The following is an 18,914-nucleotide window of genomic DNA, read 5'->3' on the forward strand; positions in this document are numbered from 1 at the left end:
CACAAAAGCACAACATTGAGAGCATGAGTTGAGATTGTGTGAAGATGAAGGTGATGTGTGGTGCTCAGAGAGGTGTGAAATCACAGAGAATACAATAGAACCTAGACTAGAGATTTCATGCATATAAATGGTGTGTAATGAGCTTTGGCCATCTGTCCATGTCCTGGGAATTGATCTTACAGTGTGACCAGTGAATGAAAGAAACTGAGGAGCCACCAGCCCCTCTTATTCAGGGTGTAGTCTTGAAAAACGTGTTAAAACAATTATGTAAAAATTAAGTTCTGAGTTCTACAAGTTAAGCTCAGTCGACATCAGTTGTGGCATAATGTTGGTTACCACAAAAGATTATTTCGACTCGTCCCTTGTTTATTTAAGCACAAGCAAAAATAGTTGTTCCAGTAAGGCACTTACAATGGAAGTGAATGGGGCCAGTCCGCAAACATTAAACTACTCACTGTTTCAAACGTATTGCCACAAGATGTAAACATTATGGGCCTTATCTTAAGACCACAAGTGATAAGCGCAATGCAATGCATAAGTCAAGGCGCAAGTGGTTTTGGCGAAATCACGTGCGCAAGGCGCTAATCAGGTTCTTTGGAGGTTCCTCTCTGCCACCATCCTATTATACAGTCCATTCCTTGTCCACCACCAGCGATATAAACATAGACAGCACATTCATAAGTACTAGTTAGTGTAAATGAATCGTGTGCAATGAATTAGAAGAATAGAAATATGGATTTACATTATTTTGCCATTAACTGCGTCCTTGTTAACTGGAACATGCTCTTTTTATATGCACAGAAAATATGGTTCATATGAATGTAAGTTCCGTTAAATATACAAGAATAAAAGTACATATAAACAACAATAATAATCATATTTATTAAAAAGGAACCATAACCTATAGAAAGTTTAACACAAATCTCATTATTTTTTGTTTCAACAAACGGCTTCAACAGCGATGGTCAGGGACATCATTCGATGTTCTGTACTTTCAGAATTTGGACATTAACTTTATTTCCACCTGCTAGTGAAATCTCCAAACAGCAAATGCAGGAACTGAATTTGGACTTTGAATCTGGAGTTAAGAGGTGGTATTGAAACTTGTATTGGTATCTTGGCGCAACAACCAAATTCTTAGGAAAATATAGACTTGCGCTTTGCGCCACTTCATTTACATACAATGCATTTACATTTGTTCATTTGCCAGGTGCTTTTATCCAAAGCGACTATCAAAAGAGGATTAATACATCACAAGCAATTCATCTTAAGGAGAAAGCGCTCCTTAAGATGAAAAATGAAATGAAATGAAAATTGCTTCACTAGCAATAGCAAGTTTCATTAGCATCAGAATAGTAGTATCCAATACAGATTAGAGTGCAACAAGAGTGCATGGTTCAGTGCTCAACACATGATGTGTTATTAGCCGTTTTTTGAAGACTGAGAGTGAGTTTGCGTCACCCACAGATTGCACGTCTACACCCACAGTAGAGCAAAAACTACCCACGCCCACAAGAGCTTTGCGCCAGCATGAAAATTGCACTTCGAATTAAGCTCTCTCAAAATTGGCTAAGACGTTGCGCATGGTCGTAGTGCGTTGTGCTGCGATTTGCGCACTCGTGAAAATAGAGCCTTATACTGTATGTGTTAACATCATTTTAGTGTTATAAAATTAGGGATTTACCAGATTATAGGGTTTAGTGACGTTCATGAGAACAAAGTTTCATTATATGTGCGTGAACAGATAGCAAACGTCATAGAAGCCCAATAGCAAGTCAACACAGTGAAAAGAATGCATCATTTCTGGAAGTACATTAGGAAAAGTACATACACCATAAACTATACCCATTTATACACACCAATGTAAAATATTGACTGTCCCTTGCATTCACGTATATGCACTCGTACATTGGGGGAATCCCAGAGTTTTACATAAGAGGTAAACCCCACTATTGCAGCGCAATTCAGTGCTGTAGGTCGCGATAGAAAGATCGAAACAAACACAGCATCAACTCTGTAATATCTGGAAATAAAGCGAAGCAAAGGGGAATAAAAGAGTGAAGGCTTTCTTGGATACCATGTTTTTTTATTTACACAAGCATTGCGGGGAAATTACGTTGCTGTCGAGAAAGCTGCTTACTGGCCGAGCCGCATGTATACAGGAGTAACGAGTACGCCGCTTATATAGTGCAAACAAGAACATTACTTTGTCGCAATGCGCCACTTTCTGGTATCCATGTAAATGTAGTCACTGTATGGAAAAGAGTAGCAAGAGCATTCTGCTAAACTTCTCCTTTTGTGTTCCATGGAAGAAAGTAAATCATACAGGTTTGGAACAACATGAGGGTGAGTAAATGATGACAGAACTTTTTATTTTTTGGTGAACTGTTCCTGTAAGACGACCTATGACCTATGAAGGGTGGTTGTATTTATCACTGACAATGTCATGAAATTAAGACTTGGGACCTGAAGGTAGATACCCCAAAATTTGCAGCTAATGTAACATTTTTACATCTTATTCAGTAGCCACCATCATAGAGTACAGTAGTACCCTGTGTATGTATCACCGATGTTATGTGTGTAGAATAATGTGTGTAATACTGCGATCGAGCGACTGAAGCATGAACCATCTGTCCTGTGTGGAGCTGGCATGAGCAGGAACCCAGCCGTGTGTGACAAGTGTTTTTCAGCAGGATGTGTGTGTGTGCAGGCCTCAGCAGACCACAGGAGGACATACTAACAGCCATTCATCACCTTACCTCTGTCAGTCTGGCCCTAGTTCATCTTGTTTGCATTTGTCAAATTCCACTTTACAAGCTTCATTTTAGCTTTTGGCCTAATTTCAGTTATAATCCAGTTTTGTACACGCTTTGATTTTGGTTGGTTGTCGCCCAAGAATGTGAATGTTTTGCTCTACATTTATGAACATTTGCAGAAGTATGTGATCATAAAACAGGCCTGTCTCTATTTTAATTCCACATTCTTTATTCAGACTTTTGGCCCCATGTAACTTTACTTATTGTCCATAAATTTGGATTATTGCGTAGACACCTTTAAGAAATCAGGAATAGTAAGTACCGTAAGTACACAGAAAAAGCTCTTGCAATTGCATAGTACATTTTTAAACGGTTTATTTTTATAATTTATTTGTAGGTATGATCATTCTTCTTTTCCTTAATTTTTTTTTTATTTATCCCATTTCCAAGTTGCCCCATCTTACCCCTAACTATGAAGCAAGTGGCCCCAGTAGACTTACAACAACATTTGCACTTTACATATATGTACTGGATTAAAAGGAGTCTTAGCAAAAACGATCTTGCTTTTCTTCATTTCATCAAAAAATCTAAGTATTCTCCTTATATCAACATACGGTACTTATTTATGTACTTTCTGCCATCCAATGCTATTAATCACATGGAAGTATTGTGTAATGTTTGCACATGGGGAGGCACATTACAGGCAAAATAATGATTTGATGATCACCTAAAAACTGGAGAGAGCAATGAAGAATGTCTAAAATGATTCCTGCACCCCTGATATTATGTATGCAGCAACTGAAGGTTGTAGTCGTGTGGTAGTGTATTTGGACCAGCAACAGTTCAAGTACACCCAGCCGACAGGCCTAAATCATGCTGCTCCACATGACTTTAATAGTGAGATGATCGATGTGCTGTTTATCTTTTCCCAGATCAAATAACCTCACTAACAGGATGGCCTTTTCTGGCTTGGGAAGTGCATATTTAAAATACATCCTCGTATTTGGGGTGTTTTTTTGGTTGAGAAGGGAGTGATCTGGCAGGTGATTGATGGCACTGAATTAGACAGACATTTTAAGTTCTGCTTTATTTCTTAAACATTTCTTCAGAGTTGTATGCTTCTCATTTCAGCTCCCCCACAGTTCCTGAAGAAACCTGCTGACGTCTATGCTCATGAAGGTACTGACATCATCTTTGAGTGTGAGGTCACTGGCTCGCCTGCTCCCTCCATCAAATGGGTGAAGAATGGAGATGCCGTCATTCCAAGTGACTATTTCAAGATCATTGTAAGTTGTCAGCTACAGAGGGGGGAAACACTTTCGTTCTGTATGATCCAGTACAGCAGTGTTTTTTAACTGGTGGCTTGTGACCCAGTAAAAGGTTCGTCCTGATGGTGGTGGTGGTGGTGGGGGGTGGGGCAAAATGCTAAATGCAAAATATTCACATTTCATACACTGTAGTTTTTCAAATGCTTTATGTACTTTCTGCCTAAAAATGAATAAGAAAGAAAAAGAAATAAAAATTTAATTAATTATAACAAATATAAACAAAAGTAAAAGTATAAATAAAGTAACATTTATTTATATAAGATAATGAAGTGCAATTTAAAATGTCCAATATGAAATTCAGTTTGTGCCCTGGAACAAACCCGCCCTTAAAAAAACAGGAAAAGTCAGGTTGTCCGATTTACTGAATCACATTGTTTGTGATCTACTCAACAAAATTGTGTTTTTCTTCTAAACTTGTTTTCTTTGGTTTCGATTAATGTAAACATTATGTAGGGTGAATGTGAGCCAATCAAGTCTGTTCAATAACATGTGCGAGGGGATTTGGAGTTTGTAGTGTACTAAAGTACTTAGCATTTAGCATGCTAATGTATGCTATTGCTAGCTAAAAGTTACTTAGTCAACTAGCATAACTTTATAACATAAATGTGACAGAAACTATCATGTATTTTGAAGAAAATTGAAGACATGAATCATGTTAGGGATGTTGAGGCTACTTAATTGTATCATTTAGAATAACTTTGTTCCATTATGTTGAAATTACATGAACAAATGATCAAATTATTGTTTTCTGACAAAACATTAACGAGCTAAACCAAGAGGAATAAATAGAGTATGTTGATGTAACTTAACTGATTCATTTGGAACCAATGTACATGTTTAAATCATATAAATTCAAAGCATTTTTTCAGTGCAGTTGAGAACCACTGATGCAGCTCCCACAGGCACTAGAGAGCCCCTGGTGTTTAAGCACAGGTGAATTTTGGTTTTATATGAAATTATCTCCTCTTGTTTGTCTCTATAGAAGGAGCAGGACTTGCAGGTGCTTGGATTGGTCAAGTCAGATGAAGGGTTCTATCAGTGTTTAGCTGAGAATGGCGCTGGCAACGTGCAGTCCAGTGCTCAACTCATCATTTTGGACCACGGTACGTCTCCGAGAGTGAATGCTTGATACTTTTTTAATCATAGCAGCATATAAAGTTTTGTGTTTTGGCATCTTGCATTCAACTTTAATTTGAAGTGTATTATTTTTGTACGAATGTTTTATGAATGTAATTTTTTATTTATAAGTATTTTTTGTATAGTACTTGCTTCTCGTGGTAGCTCATTTTAAATGGGTTCTAGCTCGTCCAAACTGTTTTTTATGGTAATTTGTTGGTCCAAGCTGCTCTAGATGGTTTATCAACTGGAAATCCATCTGGTGGTAACCATCTAGGTCAAGCTGATTAGAGCTAGTAGACCACTTTGGACCAGTAACAATCAAGCTACCATGTTCCAAAAACCATCTTGACCGCCTTGAGCTGGGAAGTGCAAAATATGCATTTTCATTTTTGTATGTGCATGTGAAGCATTTTGACGTTTTTTATTTTGTCAAACATACTAGGGCGGGAAGAAATGACGATATATATATATCTCGTGGTGTTGATATTAATTGTCAAACAATAGAGATTTTGCTATATAGTGTATAGCGCAATAGGTAAACCCGCGGAGTGTGCATAGGCTATTGAATTTCATTCATAGTACGTTCTGTGCGTCATAAGTGCTAAAAATGCTTCTAATCTACTCACAATTATCTGTGTTTCACGTGAGTCTCACGCGTGCTATCTAGAGCATGCTAGTGTGCATGTGTCCTGTAGGTCTCCTTATATTTGTGCTCCAGAGACAGGAGAGTGCAGAGCAGGATCACTCGTGCTACTCAATCCGGCGTCTCACGATATCGCGGCGCAGACCACAAAACTTACGTTACCTATTTGAGTTATTACTTTAAAGCACTATATACATAGCATAATACATACCAATGAAAAGTGCTCATAAATAAATGGATGAACGAATTATGGTTTTGTGAAGGTGTTTCATGTTGTTTTGCAACTGTATCACTACTGTTTTAGCATTTCTATTTACATTCTCTTAATAAGCCCTAAACTGCTTAGTAAAACTTTAGGTTTTGTCTATGCAGGATAAGCTACTTTTCTTTGAAAGGGCAGAAATCATTGCACAAGTTCTGTCATTTTTAAATTCCTGGGACTTTTGAGTGTTTGAAGTCAGGCAGGGTTGTGCAAAATTCAGAATTTCAGAATTGGAATTGATTTGGCCACGCCCCACAAGAATTGGAATTGAATTGGCCACGCCCCACAGGAAGTTGAATTGGAATTTGAATTGCAATTCAAAGAAATTCAACACATAGTCACATTAGTCCAAGACACTTGTGACAAATAATTCCGTTATCATTTTTGATTAAATATGCCTATTTATTTCCCAAAAGTAGATTCTTTTTAGCTTATGAACATAACATTTCTCTCTAAAAATAAACAAATATAATGAACATAGCCATCAAAGATTGTGTTTTTGCATACAGCACCAGAAATGGTCCACCGCATTGTTTTCAGAAAACTAAATTAAAAATATTGAAATAAATGAAATTATAATTTCTGTAGGTGGGATTTTAAAGATTGTATTTTATTTATTATGTATTATTAATAATGGAAAAAGTAATGTTTGTAGAACTTAAATTAAATTTACATAGTTTTTTATTAAGTTGAATTCTTCTACTTCTTTTTAAGTAAATTAACTGAACTTAAAATGTCAACCTGCCATGACTTTCACATATTAACTGTACATACTACATATTAATAATAATAATGAAAAAAACATATTTAAATTAAGATTTCTGAAACTCTGTCAACTTAAAACAAAATCTTCCTTTATTTACATGGATTTAAACTGTTCAATATTCCGAGCATCTCATTTAAATTTCTATAAACAGATAATTAATGGAAGCGTTGCGCTTGTGTCATGAACTGCCCTTTGTTTTCCCCTTATTCATGGACTTCATTTCCCATGATGCACCTTTGTTGATTACCCTCACCTGCCCTCCATCTTCCACAGCTGTTCTCTGTTCCCTCATTATTTATCTGTGTGTGTGTATTTACACCCTCATGTTACTTTAGTCTTGGTTGGTTCTTGTTTGTTTGTTCGCTTGTAAGAATGTTAGTGATTAAATGTTATTTACATACTTGGCCAGCACACTGCTGTTGCGTTTATGATTTCCCTTTTGCCCAACACTTTGATTGTCATCATTGTTCTCTTCTTCATCTTCTTCTGAGTAACATAATGCAAATATTCTGCGTTTGGATCCACAGTCGCTCTCTCATCTCATCCTTCACATCAGCGTAACAGCTTGCTGTCTTAAAACAATTATATTACACTTTTACTCATCACATTAACACTTATTAGAAAAATAAACAAACATATAAAGTATTTAAAAATGGCACGCACTGACCTCTGCACTTGGTACATGAAACACGACAAAAATTGGTCATTTTATTAGAGAAACAAACTCATCCTGACAATGTAAATAAACAACCATGACAACAGAATCAACAACAGTGTAAATAAAACCATGCAAAAATGCAATGCCCCAGTGCATGCTGGGAAGACGGTAAATGGGACTGAACCACATAAGTATTTCGTGTATGCCAATTTAAACTCAAATAAATGTATTAATACAACTCTCTGCTATGCATTCCTTAAAAAAAAATCTGCAATATTCAGGTAAATCTTTCTATGTTTTTTCAGCATTATTTACTTGGTATTAGAAATTATTTTTACAGCGTAAACAGCCCATTTGTTAGCATATGATAGCATGTTTCATTATACTGAAAAATCAAATGTATTATTAAAAAATAAACTTTCAAAACCGTTTCAAACTTCATTCCATTTGAATTCTACTTCCTTAAATTCACATTCTACGTCCTTTTTGCTACCTCAATTCAAATTCAGTCCAAATTCTGGAAATTAATTGGCATTCTTCATTCAGCTCTGAATGCTGCACAATCCTGAAGTAAGGTACATGATGCCATCTGCTGTGGCTTCTTCTCTGTCAGAGCCAACTGTCTCCTGTACAAGTGTTCTTGCACCAGTTTTTATGTTGTGTAAGGTGTTGTGAATGGTTTTAGTGCATACCAATGCAATTGCTAGGGTGTTCTAGGTGGTTTAAGCACATTTCTGTGCAGTTATTATAGGGTGGTTGCTAACTGGCGCAAGTCTCCATGTTATTCTCGTCTTTAAATATGGCTCGACTCCCTCCTTCAGTGTAAGTCTATGTGATAGTTTTGACCTTTTATCATTTACCAGGTGAGAATGCTAAGTCTAAAGGCTTTGAAACGTAATAACACACCTCTCCTCAACAAGCCGCACCATTTGAGGTTTCATTTATCCGTGTAGCACAAGCGATGCTGGACAAGTGTCAAAGTTTAAAATTTAAGGTTAAACCCAAAGTATTCTTCGGTCAGGCGCGAACACAATGCTGTAAATTCTGTGTGGTGGCGCTTTACTCTTTGTTGCTCTTACACGTTTTATTTTGGCAGACATCTCAGCTTGTTCTAGTCAAAGCTGCTAGTCAGGTATGATTGGAGCTTTCTTGAAGCTGCAGTTGTCGCTGCCATCTGGACTAGCACATGGTGAATTGGGACACACGGTTGCTTATCTAGAGCTGATTACTGGGTTTAAGTTACAGACAGTCAGTTTGTGGCACAGTTTGTGGAACTTGCTTAGTAAAGGAATATGTGCTGCCTTTGTCATGAGTGTACTGCAGCATTGTATTTTCCCCATAGCCACAATACGTTGTCTCCAATTTTATTTTCATGTTCTTGATTTGATGGGCTGTGATTTCCTGAAGCACTGAACTATAATTGCAGAGATTGTTATGCAAATTTTCTCCGATCTTTAGATAGGAAAAGCACAGCCATGTTTGCAAATGAGGAGTGAAATCATTTAGGGCAGTGAATGAAAACGAGGCCAAGGAATTGATGTTGGCTGCCTCACATATTTCTTTATTTAATCAGTGGTTCGTGCCAAGGCATCACTTACAACTTAGGACTTGCCATGGAATGTGTGTCTTTCACATAGAAAAGGAAGTTGTTATATGTACAAACTATAATGCAATCAATAAACATTTTGATTTGAATTTTTATAGAGCAGTAGAACTCATTGTGTGTCACCAAAAGATGTGAAATAGAGTTGGTATGCAATCGGGATGTTTTTTAGTTTTTTTTCCTCCCCAATTTGGAATGCCCAATTCCCAATGTGTTCCAAGTCCTCGTGGTGGCGTATTGACTCGACTCAATCCGGGTGGCGGAGGATGCATCCCAGTTGCCTCCGCGTCGGAGACCGTCAATCCGCACATCTTATCACGTGGCATGTTGAGCACCTTACCACGGAGACATAGCGCATGTGGAGGCTTCATGCTATTCTCCGTGGCATCAACGCACATCTCACCACGTGCCCCACCGAGAGTGAACCACGTTATAGCGACCATGTAACTCTACCCTCCCTAGCAACTTGGCCAATTTGGTTGCTTAGGAGACCTGGCTGGAGTCACTCAGCACACCCTGGATTCAAACTCGCCACTCCAGGTGTGGTAGTCAGCGTCTTTACTCGCTGAGCTTCCCAGGCCCCATCAATATGGCCTGTTCTTGTTTATTTTCCCAAAATTAATTCTAATCATTTCATACTTGCATTTGAAGGCGTTTTTTTTCCTGCCAGCGACTCATGGCAACTGGAAACCCCCCCCACACATTTCTGTCTTTTCCTCATCTTTTCATTCCTCTTTCCTTTACTACTTTTTCTTTGATTTCCAAAAGCCTCATATCACACAAGCACCGCACAAAACCCATTTCACAGCATCTGATTCTAGATAGAGCTGCTGTTTTATGAGGGATAATCTACAGGCTGTGGTGTGTAGAAGCCACTCCAGCAGTGTGAAGAGGTAATGGAATAGAGGAAAGCCGTACGAGAGTTCGGGCCCACAGCAGACTATTTCAGCAGATGGCACTTTTCATGAACAGGGTACAAATTGGTGTCCAATTAATGTTTTTAAAGCAGTTAAGGAACAAATATGATTTTGTTTGGAGAGAGAACAATTAGAAAGTAATATCTAAATTAACAAAGCATGAAAACTGTGTTCACACATTTTTATACACATTGCAAATATCAATGTTTTATGTATTTCATTGATATTATGTACAATATATCAGTTTTAAGACAAAAATTGATTTTAAAATCCTAATAGGGTTTTAATCGATGTACCTTTTATGATGTTTTAACTTATTTATCAGCATGAAAATAGCATGCTAGCATGGTACTAAATCACAAACAAACACATTCAAATGTTGAATGAAAAGGTTTATGTAAACGGCATTTGTCAAGCTCAAGCATTCATACCTGTCACCAAACCAACCAAATTTGTTAATCTCCAACCAACATATGATCCCTAACTAGCGAGCCCCTTCTGAATGATACTTTAATATAGGCTAAACACACAATCCTGTTACTTTCAACCCATTTAGCCATGTTTTGTTTATTAGAACCGTAGAACTTGGGGTTTATTAATATTGTTATATGAATTGTCATGTTTATTTTTTTGTTTTGTTGCTAGGATATAATAAAATCAGAAACACAGGGTTTAAACTGTTTTCAGACATGCCTCTATGTCTGTAACAGGGTTATAAAAATGTCAAACATAATTTAAAATAATTGTAAAAAATAAAAAAAAAACATCACATGTGCTATAATATTTAGTGTGACCCAAGTTGCACAAACAAAATTTTCTAAAGGTTAAACACCTCTTTTCACTGATACATATGGAGCCCATCAGAGGACAAGAAGGATTTTGTTTTCTTAAATGGTTTTGCATTTCTTTGCATCCATCCCTTACAATATTTAACCATGGTTTTACTGTAGTAACCATAGTTGATGCATGGTATTATAGTATGGTATATAGTCAACTTTTCCTCTCGAGGTAAGAAACGTGTGTTACTATATGAAAAGGTGTTACTATAGTACAACTAAATGTTTTTTGGCACAGTGATTATTATTATTTGCATTACCATAGTTCTGTTTTTTCTGTATAGTAATTACTGTGGTTTGACCTTAAATATCATGGTAAAAATGTGGTTAAACCTTTAAGGTTTAAGGCTTGTATAGAGCTACATTCTTGAACAACACAAAATAGGTATCGTTTTAAAGCTTCACGATGCATGTAGGCGTTAGGACTAAAACTAAACAAGTGATTTTAAATTTGCAATCAGTAAAATAATTCTGAGGTTCAAGGAATGAGGAAATGGGAGAACACAGAAATGCCCTTTTGATTAACTAAAAAAAAAGCATCCGCTTAGAAGTGCAACGTTACAGCTTTTTTTTAACACAAATAACTCCGGGTTCGTGTAAACGGTAACGGCAGTGGCCAACACACATGGAGCTTGACATCTGGACTCCCTCTCCCCACTGCCCTGTCTCTTCTCCTTAAAAGCCCCCATCGCTCCTCACTAAAACACCAGACAGATGTTATGCACAGGTGGAAATCATTTCCCCACACATCTCCCCCGCTTCATGTTCCGCAGCACGCCCCCGCCTCCACACAGTCAAATCCAAAGTTTTCCGTTTCGATGAATTACAAATAATATTGCACTGCACGTATTATTGTAATCGGTAAAAACATCAAACTGATGAAATAGCCATGTGTCATATGTCATTGGAAAGCTCTCACAAAGTAGAATACATCCCGCATATTTGTTTCACTCTCAAGACTAGTTGCGAGTACTAGTTAAGTATATGTCTTTGACATACATGTTACATGTAAACAGGTGTTTCTCATGTGCCGTGTTTTCGCTTACAAAAAATAAAATATCACATACCATTACTTGGAGAAGGTGATTATCTTTAAAAGAGCCCACACACAACAAAATAGGATTCATAAATAATTCGATAATCCACACGAAGCACAATGTGCAATCTGGCTAAAACACGTTAGCATTCCTGTATCAGATGACTATCGGAAATGGTGTAGTATGTTGTCCAGCATCATGGAAAGCTAAACCAATTGTATTAGTGCTACAAGCAGAGGTGGAAGTCATCCAAATATGGGTAGAGAGGATTGTTCACTGTAATAACATATGGCCACCAGGAGATGGCGCAAGTACTTGACACAGACTCGATGGCTCAAATGAATGAAACTTAATTGAACTGAATGAGATCTCGTTACTCATTCCTGCATGCTATGTAGAGGGAGCATACCTTTAGTCATTGATGTTTCTGCATGTGTAATTCATTCTTATTTACAATTATTATGTTTCATTTGTTTGGAGACATTTCTATACACTTTGAAACATTATTATTGTAATCCTGTAACCTTTGATTGCTTTGTCATATCAACACAAAATTTTACTCTGGTACAGGTGACAAGATTAGGAGCAAAGCCAAAGCAGTTTTCTGAGGCTACCTTATTTACACCCAGAGATATACACCGATCAGCCACAACATTAAAACCTCCCGCCTAATATTGTTTAGGTCCCCTCGTGCTGCCAAAATAGTGCCAACCCACATATCAGAATAACATTCTTCTCAGCACAATTGTACAGAGCTGTTATCTGACAAGGCGTTTCCATCCACAGAACTGCCACTCACTGGATGTTTTTTGTTTTTGTCATCATTCTGAGTAAAGTCTAGGGACTGTTGTTCGTGCAAATTCCAGGAGATCAACAGTAACAGAAATACTCAAACCAGCCCGTCAGGCACCGACAACTACTACTCAGACTGGGATGATTATTACAACTGCACCAATGTACATAATGTATACGCCATGAGCGCTACATAGTCATTTGCAACAACAAAAAAAGACCCCATTTGGCAGTATAGCTGTCTCCAAAGTTTTCCAATGGCTGTGAATTCTTTAAAGTTGTTAAAAAATTCAAGTCACACAATTATTGTTTTTTCATGATCGATTTTTGCTGTCACTGCCAAGTATATGGGTAACATGCCCATCCCTGGTAGTAAGTTGGCACCAGTATTAGCGCTAAGTGGAGAAAGATGATAGATGAAGATTCACTGGATGGATTCGAAAGCTTGAAATGCTGATTTGGTTTTTATTTGTGTTTATATCTCAGGCTGAGGAGCCTCTGGAGCCATAAAACAGTATGTCTCTCCTGAGCCGTCTGGCTGTGTTCATATGACACATTAACAAGGCCTGATACACAGCTAACAGCAGAGCAGAATATGCAGCACTTATTTATGGCCACAGAAAAAGCCCTCAAGCTTCTTTCCAACATCTCTGCTTTGTTTATAAGAGTCATTATTCAGTGGTAGGAATATTGATGTCAGTTGACATTATAAATCATGTAGCTGTTACTAAAGTGAAAGGAAATATTCTGTTTAAAATCAAGAACCTTGAATTAAGAGAGTTGATTACACCTGAATGGTTTAGTCACAAAGGATGTCTTTTCAATAACCCTGTTGTAAAGAAAAGCATATGTTGTGTTTTAGATTTGAAAGCCTCTCAACCAGCATAATAATGGTGTTGGGACCTGTGGTGTAGCCACAGGTGTGCCTGAGTGTGCAAATGCCACCCAAAACGTAAGCTTGCACACCCAAATGAAATGATGGGTTTTTGTGTAACGTGTGTTCATATAATGCTGAAGCCTCAGTGCATTGATTACGGAATATAATAAACAATGATAATGACTATAATAATACCTAATATGTTACAGAGTAACTAAATTTATAAATAAACGTTATTTATATTTCATTTATTGGTTCATTGATGATACATTAAAAACTCACAACAAAGTCAGCACACTGTTGCTCCCAAATAAATTGAATGAGGTCACCACAGAAAAAGCAAATGTGACGTTTTGAGCTGCATGCTTTTCATCAGGCCAATATGACACTTATATACACACCCATATATACCTGTGTGTGCATCAATCAAGAAATCACATGATAGGATCACATGACAGTGTCACATGACCTTATCAAAGAGAAGACCAAATGTAATGTGGTAATATAATATAGATCCACGTTTGCATACATTTAAAACAAGAACAAAAATCACACACAAAAATTAATTGTATATATTTACACAAGCGAGGCAAAAACATATTAAACACCAATGAAATAGATTATGTTATTCACTTTATTTGCAATTATTTCTTAAAAGTAGCAACAATATTAAGCATAAAATACCTAGACAAAATCTGGTCTGATAATCTGATCATATCCTTCAAATTCGATTGAACTGAGAGATAGGAAGTGGACAGGATGATATGAAGTCCCATGCAGAATAGAATATAGACTAGTCATTAGTCCACTTTGGCCTCTAATCACATAAACATCCAAAAATTGATTAATCTTCTGTTTGTCAAACTCCATTGTGAACTTCAGATCACTACTGTAAAAAAAAAAAAGACTAATAGCTAAAAAGAAATTGATGAAGTGGTTGTTAACAATCACTTTATTATATGTCACATTATTGTTCTTCAGTTCTTGCACACGCAGTTTTCCTTTCGTCTTTCCACTGGCTGGGACTGTGACTGGACAAGACAAATGGGACTAAAGTGCATGAAAGAAAATAAATAATTTAGAAGCTACCTGATGTACATACTAAAGGGGTGAATCACACAAACGTATCAAGAACACGTCTGGTTCGTGTTAATCCATCTATCTTCTTTTGCAGATTGTCCTATATAGGGTCACAGGGTAGTGCTGGAGCCTATCCCAGCTATAGTCTGGGTCATATTTCACCCAAAAATCTTAAGAAATAAGATAAATATATTTTTGAGAATAATGGATCGATAGATCTTTTACTCTTTGCGTAACCCTCTACAATCCGAGTAAAGATTGCAATATGCACTTAAAAATGTCTGATATTAGCTATAGCTGGTATATCTTCAGATTTCACTCACCAGTTATTGAGTAGTACAATGGCGAAGAAGTTCAGCAACGAGATTCTTTCACTGCTTGATGAGAATAAAAGTTTGGTTTTGACTCGTACCGTGTGTGTCTGAAGATGAGATCCACGCAATCCATTTGTCCTTGAAAAATAATTATAGCTAAAAAGAAATTGATGAAGTGGTTGTTAACAATCACATTATTGTGCTTTAGTTCTTGCACACCCAGTTTTCCTTTCATCTTTTTTTCTGGCTACACCACTGGTTGGGACTGTGACTGGGCAAGACAAATGGGACTAAAGTGCATGAAAGAAAATAAATAATTTAGCAGCTTCCTGGTGTACATACTAAAAGGGTGAATCACACAAACTTATCGAGAACACGTCTGGGTCGTATTAATCCATCCATCCATCTTCTATGTCTCCAATATCTCTTTCAATACCCTTTTTATTCTTTAAAGTCAGTTGTTGATCCAAAACAACAAAAATAGAAACATTAAATTCTAATCACGCATAGCATGTAAGTCATGTGACTCCACTCTCATTAATGTGCACTCAACCAAAGCACTTCTGTCAGATGCTCGCTGAACTGCCACTACTCTTAAAGAGACAACAAACATGTCTACAAAAATATATGCCATATAATTTATGCAATTTTATAACATCATATTTATTCATTTATATTTAAATTTATGCATTTGGCAGACGCTTTTATCCAAAGCGACTTACAGAGCCGTTATTACAGGGACAATCCCCCCGGAGCAAACTGGAGTTAAGTGCCTTGCTCAAGGACACAATGGTGTTGGCTGTGGGGGTCGAACCAGCGACCTTCTGATTACCAGATTACCAGTTATGTACTTTAGACCACTACACCATCACCATCATGTAACACCTTTTTAAAAACTAAATTAATAGCTAATATTTTCGTAATGTACAAGTTTAGATGTTGCCCTGTATAATTAACAGCATTAGCTGAGAAATTATTTATTCTATATGTAAGCAAAATGGACATTATTATACGTGAAATATATCCAAAATAATCGGAACCTAATCGAAACGTTAGATTGAAAATCATAATTGAAACGAATCAGGACATCTGTCTCAATATTCAGCCCTATATGCAATATAATAAATGCAACTTCAAGACATATTTATTGATGGATTACATGGAATTTTTACATTTTTGAATTGCAAAAATTTTACCAAAATGATGAAAAAATAATGATCAAATAATACAAATATATTTAAGCAATATCACACGAGCAAGAGTGCGATATGGACCTACATCAGCACTGCTGTGATTCGGCCGAGTGTGATTGTTGTTGTATTACAGCAGTGCTACAACAGTTCAATGAACAAGTACATTTTAAAAAATTAGGAAAAACTGAGTACGGTCATTTGTGCATGGAAGTACTTTATTATGCGACCGATCAGAATCTGCCGTTGCTGGTTCAAAACAAATGATGCGTCCAAGCCTCCATTAGTAATTCAAAATGTGAAATAGTATCACGACTTATGCTGTTTCTAACAAGTTATTGGCTAAACAAGGATAGACGGATGGATATATGTGTGTGTGTGTGTGTGTGTGTGTGTGTGTGTGTGTGAGAGAGAGAGAGAGAGAGAGCGTGAGCGTGTTCGATCACCTGTTGCCACACCCAATCAGAGATGCTGTCAGCTTTCTGAAGGTCAGCTTTCTCAGTGGAATATAGACATCCAAGCGGGGTATTCCTCTCTATTTCAGGGTAGCTGGTGCGCAAATTTCATTCACTATAGAAACAGCGATGTCCTTCGCCATTTTAAACAGCATGTATCCAATGTGGAAACTCACGGAGAGCTGTTCTATGTAAACAATGATTAATGGATTCAATTTACGTCACCGACTGGCTTATAGTACACACAAAAATTATCTTTTGCCACCACCTGCTGGCTAACATATGTAATTTAAAAAATAAAGACGGGAACTCCTAACACATATGCACTACGCTAACACTTTAGTTTAGAATGGCACGAACACAAGCGGAGTGATACACACACAGTGAAGTGTCCGAAGTGCTGAAGGTGTCAGACCATCAGTGCTCACGGAACGCCACTCGTCCAATCAAATTCGAGGACCGAACTAACTTTGGTGTGTATATATATACATATATATATATATATATATATATATATATATATATATATATATATATATATATATATATATATATATATATCAGGGTTTTTCCTGGCTCAAAATGAGGTGGAGGTGGTACCATACTGATAAAAAAAAAAAGTGACGTTAAAAACATGTAAATGTTGGCTTTGCATGAATACACTCCTAATGGCCTGGCAACTGAATAATAGTGTTAATTTTGTCATCTGTCGTTTAATTTAGTCTTAGTCCTGTGTCAAATGTCCATTTTAGTTTTTATCATGTTTAGTCAACCTTATCCTATTTCTTTTTTTTTTTTAATCAAGTTTTAGTTGACAAAGTCTGTGCATTTTAATGTAGTTTAAGTCAATGAAAACGGTTGACATTTTTAGCCATAAGAGTATTATTGATAAGCATTTGTCAATCTAGTCTATCCAAAACCTAATGTCTATATATATATATAAATATACATACATACACACACACATTTTATTGTTGTTGTCATTTTAGTGTTATTTTTCACATAAGATTGATCTTATCATGATGATCTCATCAATGATGCAACATGTTTTAAGCTGCAGACAGCGGGGGTGAGAGACGAGCGTCTCCGTGTTCGAGGGCGCATCGGCTAGTGGAACTTTAAATCTCTCCCAGTCTCGACTCCGCTCAGATTGTGTCTCTTCTGTGACTGAAGCAGCTCTGACCGCACAGAGAATGACAGTTTTGGAGTTTGTGCTTATTTACATGTCACGCTCCCATATTATATGAACTTTAATTAAGGATAAAATCAAGATATATCGCCAAGCTGTGATCGATCAGATTGGTTTCGATCAGACACTCGAGCTGCAGCGCTCCTCTCGTCTTGCGTGTCATCATTTTAGTTTTATATGATCTCATGTTACGTTAAATGACATTAAGCGGCTATTCGACAACTGAATATTTTTTATTATGTGCTTGTTGACCCAGAGTGCCCGTATAACTGTGTGGAGAGGGTGGGGTGTAGACAGATGGGTCTCTGCCTTTTTGGCAAACATGGAGGATGTCCCCTGTCAGCCTCACGCTGCGATTCATAATCCTCTGCTCTCGTGTTGGGAGATGGGTCATGTCTAGGTGCCCGTTCCTCCCCCTGGAACTGGCCTGCTGCTCACTCTTTCAACTCTAGGACTATAGATGCAAGACGTCTCAGGAGATGTTGAGCTACTCTCCATCATGTGAGAGACCTGTTTAATCTCAACAGGGGTGTTGATGCCCTTTAATTCATTATTCTCTTATATTCATGAGGTTTACTTTGAAGCGATAGACTGCTGTCACCATTGCAGTGGTGAACGCTTCAAATCGAATGCAAAATCGCTGCAGGCCAGCCATATCTCTTATAACGAAAATAACAAAGACTGTCATATGGCCTACACCTGCTATCTTAAATGTAATAGAAACTTTTGTTTTGATTCTTCTTTATTTCCAACTATAAAAGATAGATCCTTTTGTTAGGGAAACAGGAAGATTTTTTAAAGGGGGAATATCACGAAAAATCTGTTTTTTTCTTGATGATTTGATATACAAGCATTCATGTGCTATGAAAATATACTGTAGCACGCCCAGTCCAAAAACACAAAAATCTTCGATTTCTGATGTCATTAGGGAAATATATTAAAGGGATTTTTCACCCAAAAATGTAAATTATGTCATCATTTATTCACCTATATTATGTTGTTCCAAACCCGTATGACTTTCTTTCCTCTGTTGAACATGAAAGGAGATGTTAGGCTGAATGCAATGCAATGCAATGCAGTCTCAGTCACCAT

General features: G+C 37.1%; 1 protein-coding gene across 2 annotated transcripts in view; it reads left to right on the top strand.

Moving 5' to 3' along the window:
* The window catches only part of LOC127659114 (neogenin-like), a 238,636-nt gene that overhangs the window by 150,121 nt on the left and 69,601 nt on the right, over nt 1–18,914 (top strand). For both annotated transcript variants that reach the window (XM_052148772.1, XM_052148781.1), the window contains exons 6-7: nt 3,888–4,042; nt 5,067–5,187. In XM_052148772.1, the coding sequence (XP_052004732.1) occupies nt 3,888–4,042; nt 5,067–5,187 (276 nt within the window). The remainder of the gene's footprint in view (nt 1–3,887; nt 4,043–5,066; nt 5,188–18,914) is intronic.

This window comes from Xyrauchen texanus, chromosome 2 (assembly GCF_025860055.1).
Source record: "Xyrauchen texanus isolate HMW12.3.18 chromosome 2, RBS_HiC_50CHRs, whole genome shotgun sequence".
Lineage (NCBI taxonomy): Eukaryota > Metazoa > Chordata > Actinopteri > Cypriniformes > Catostomidae > Xyrauchen > Xyrauchen texanus.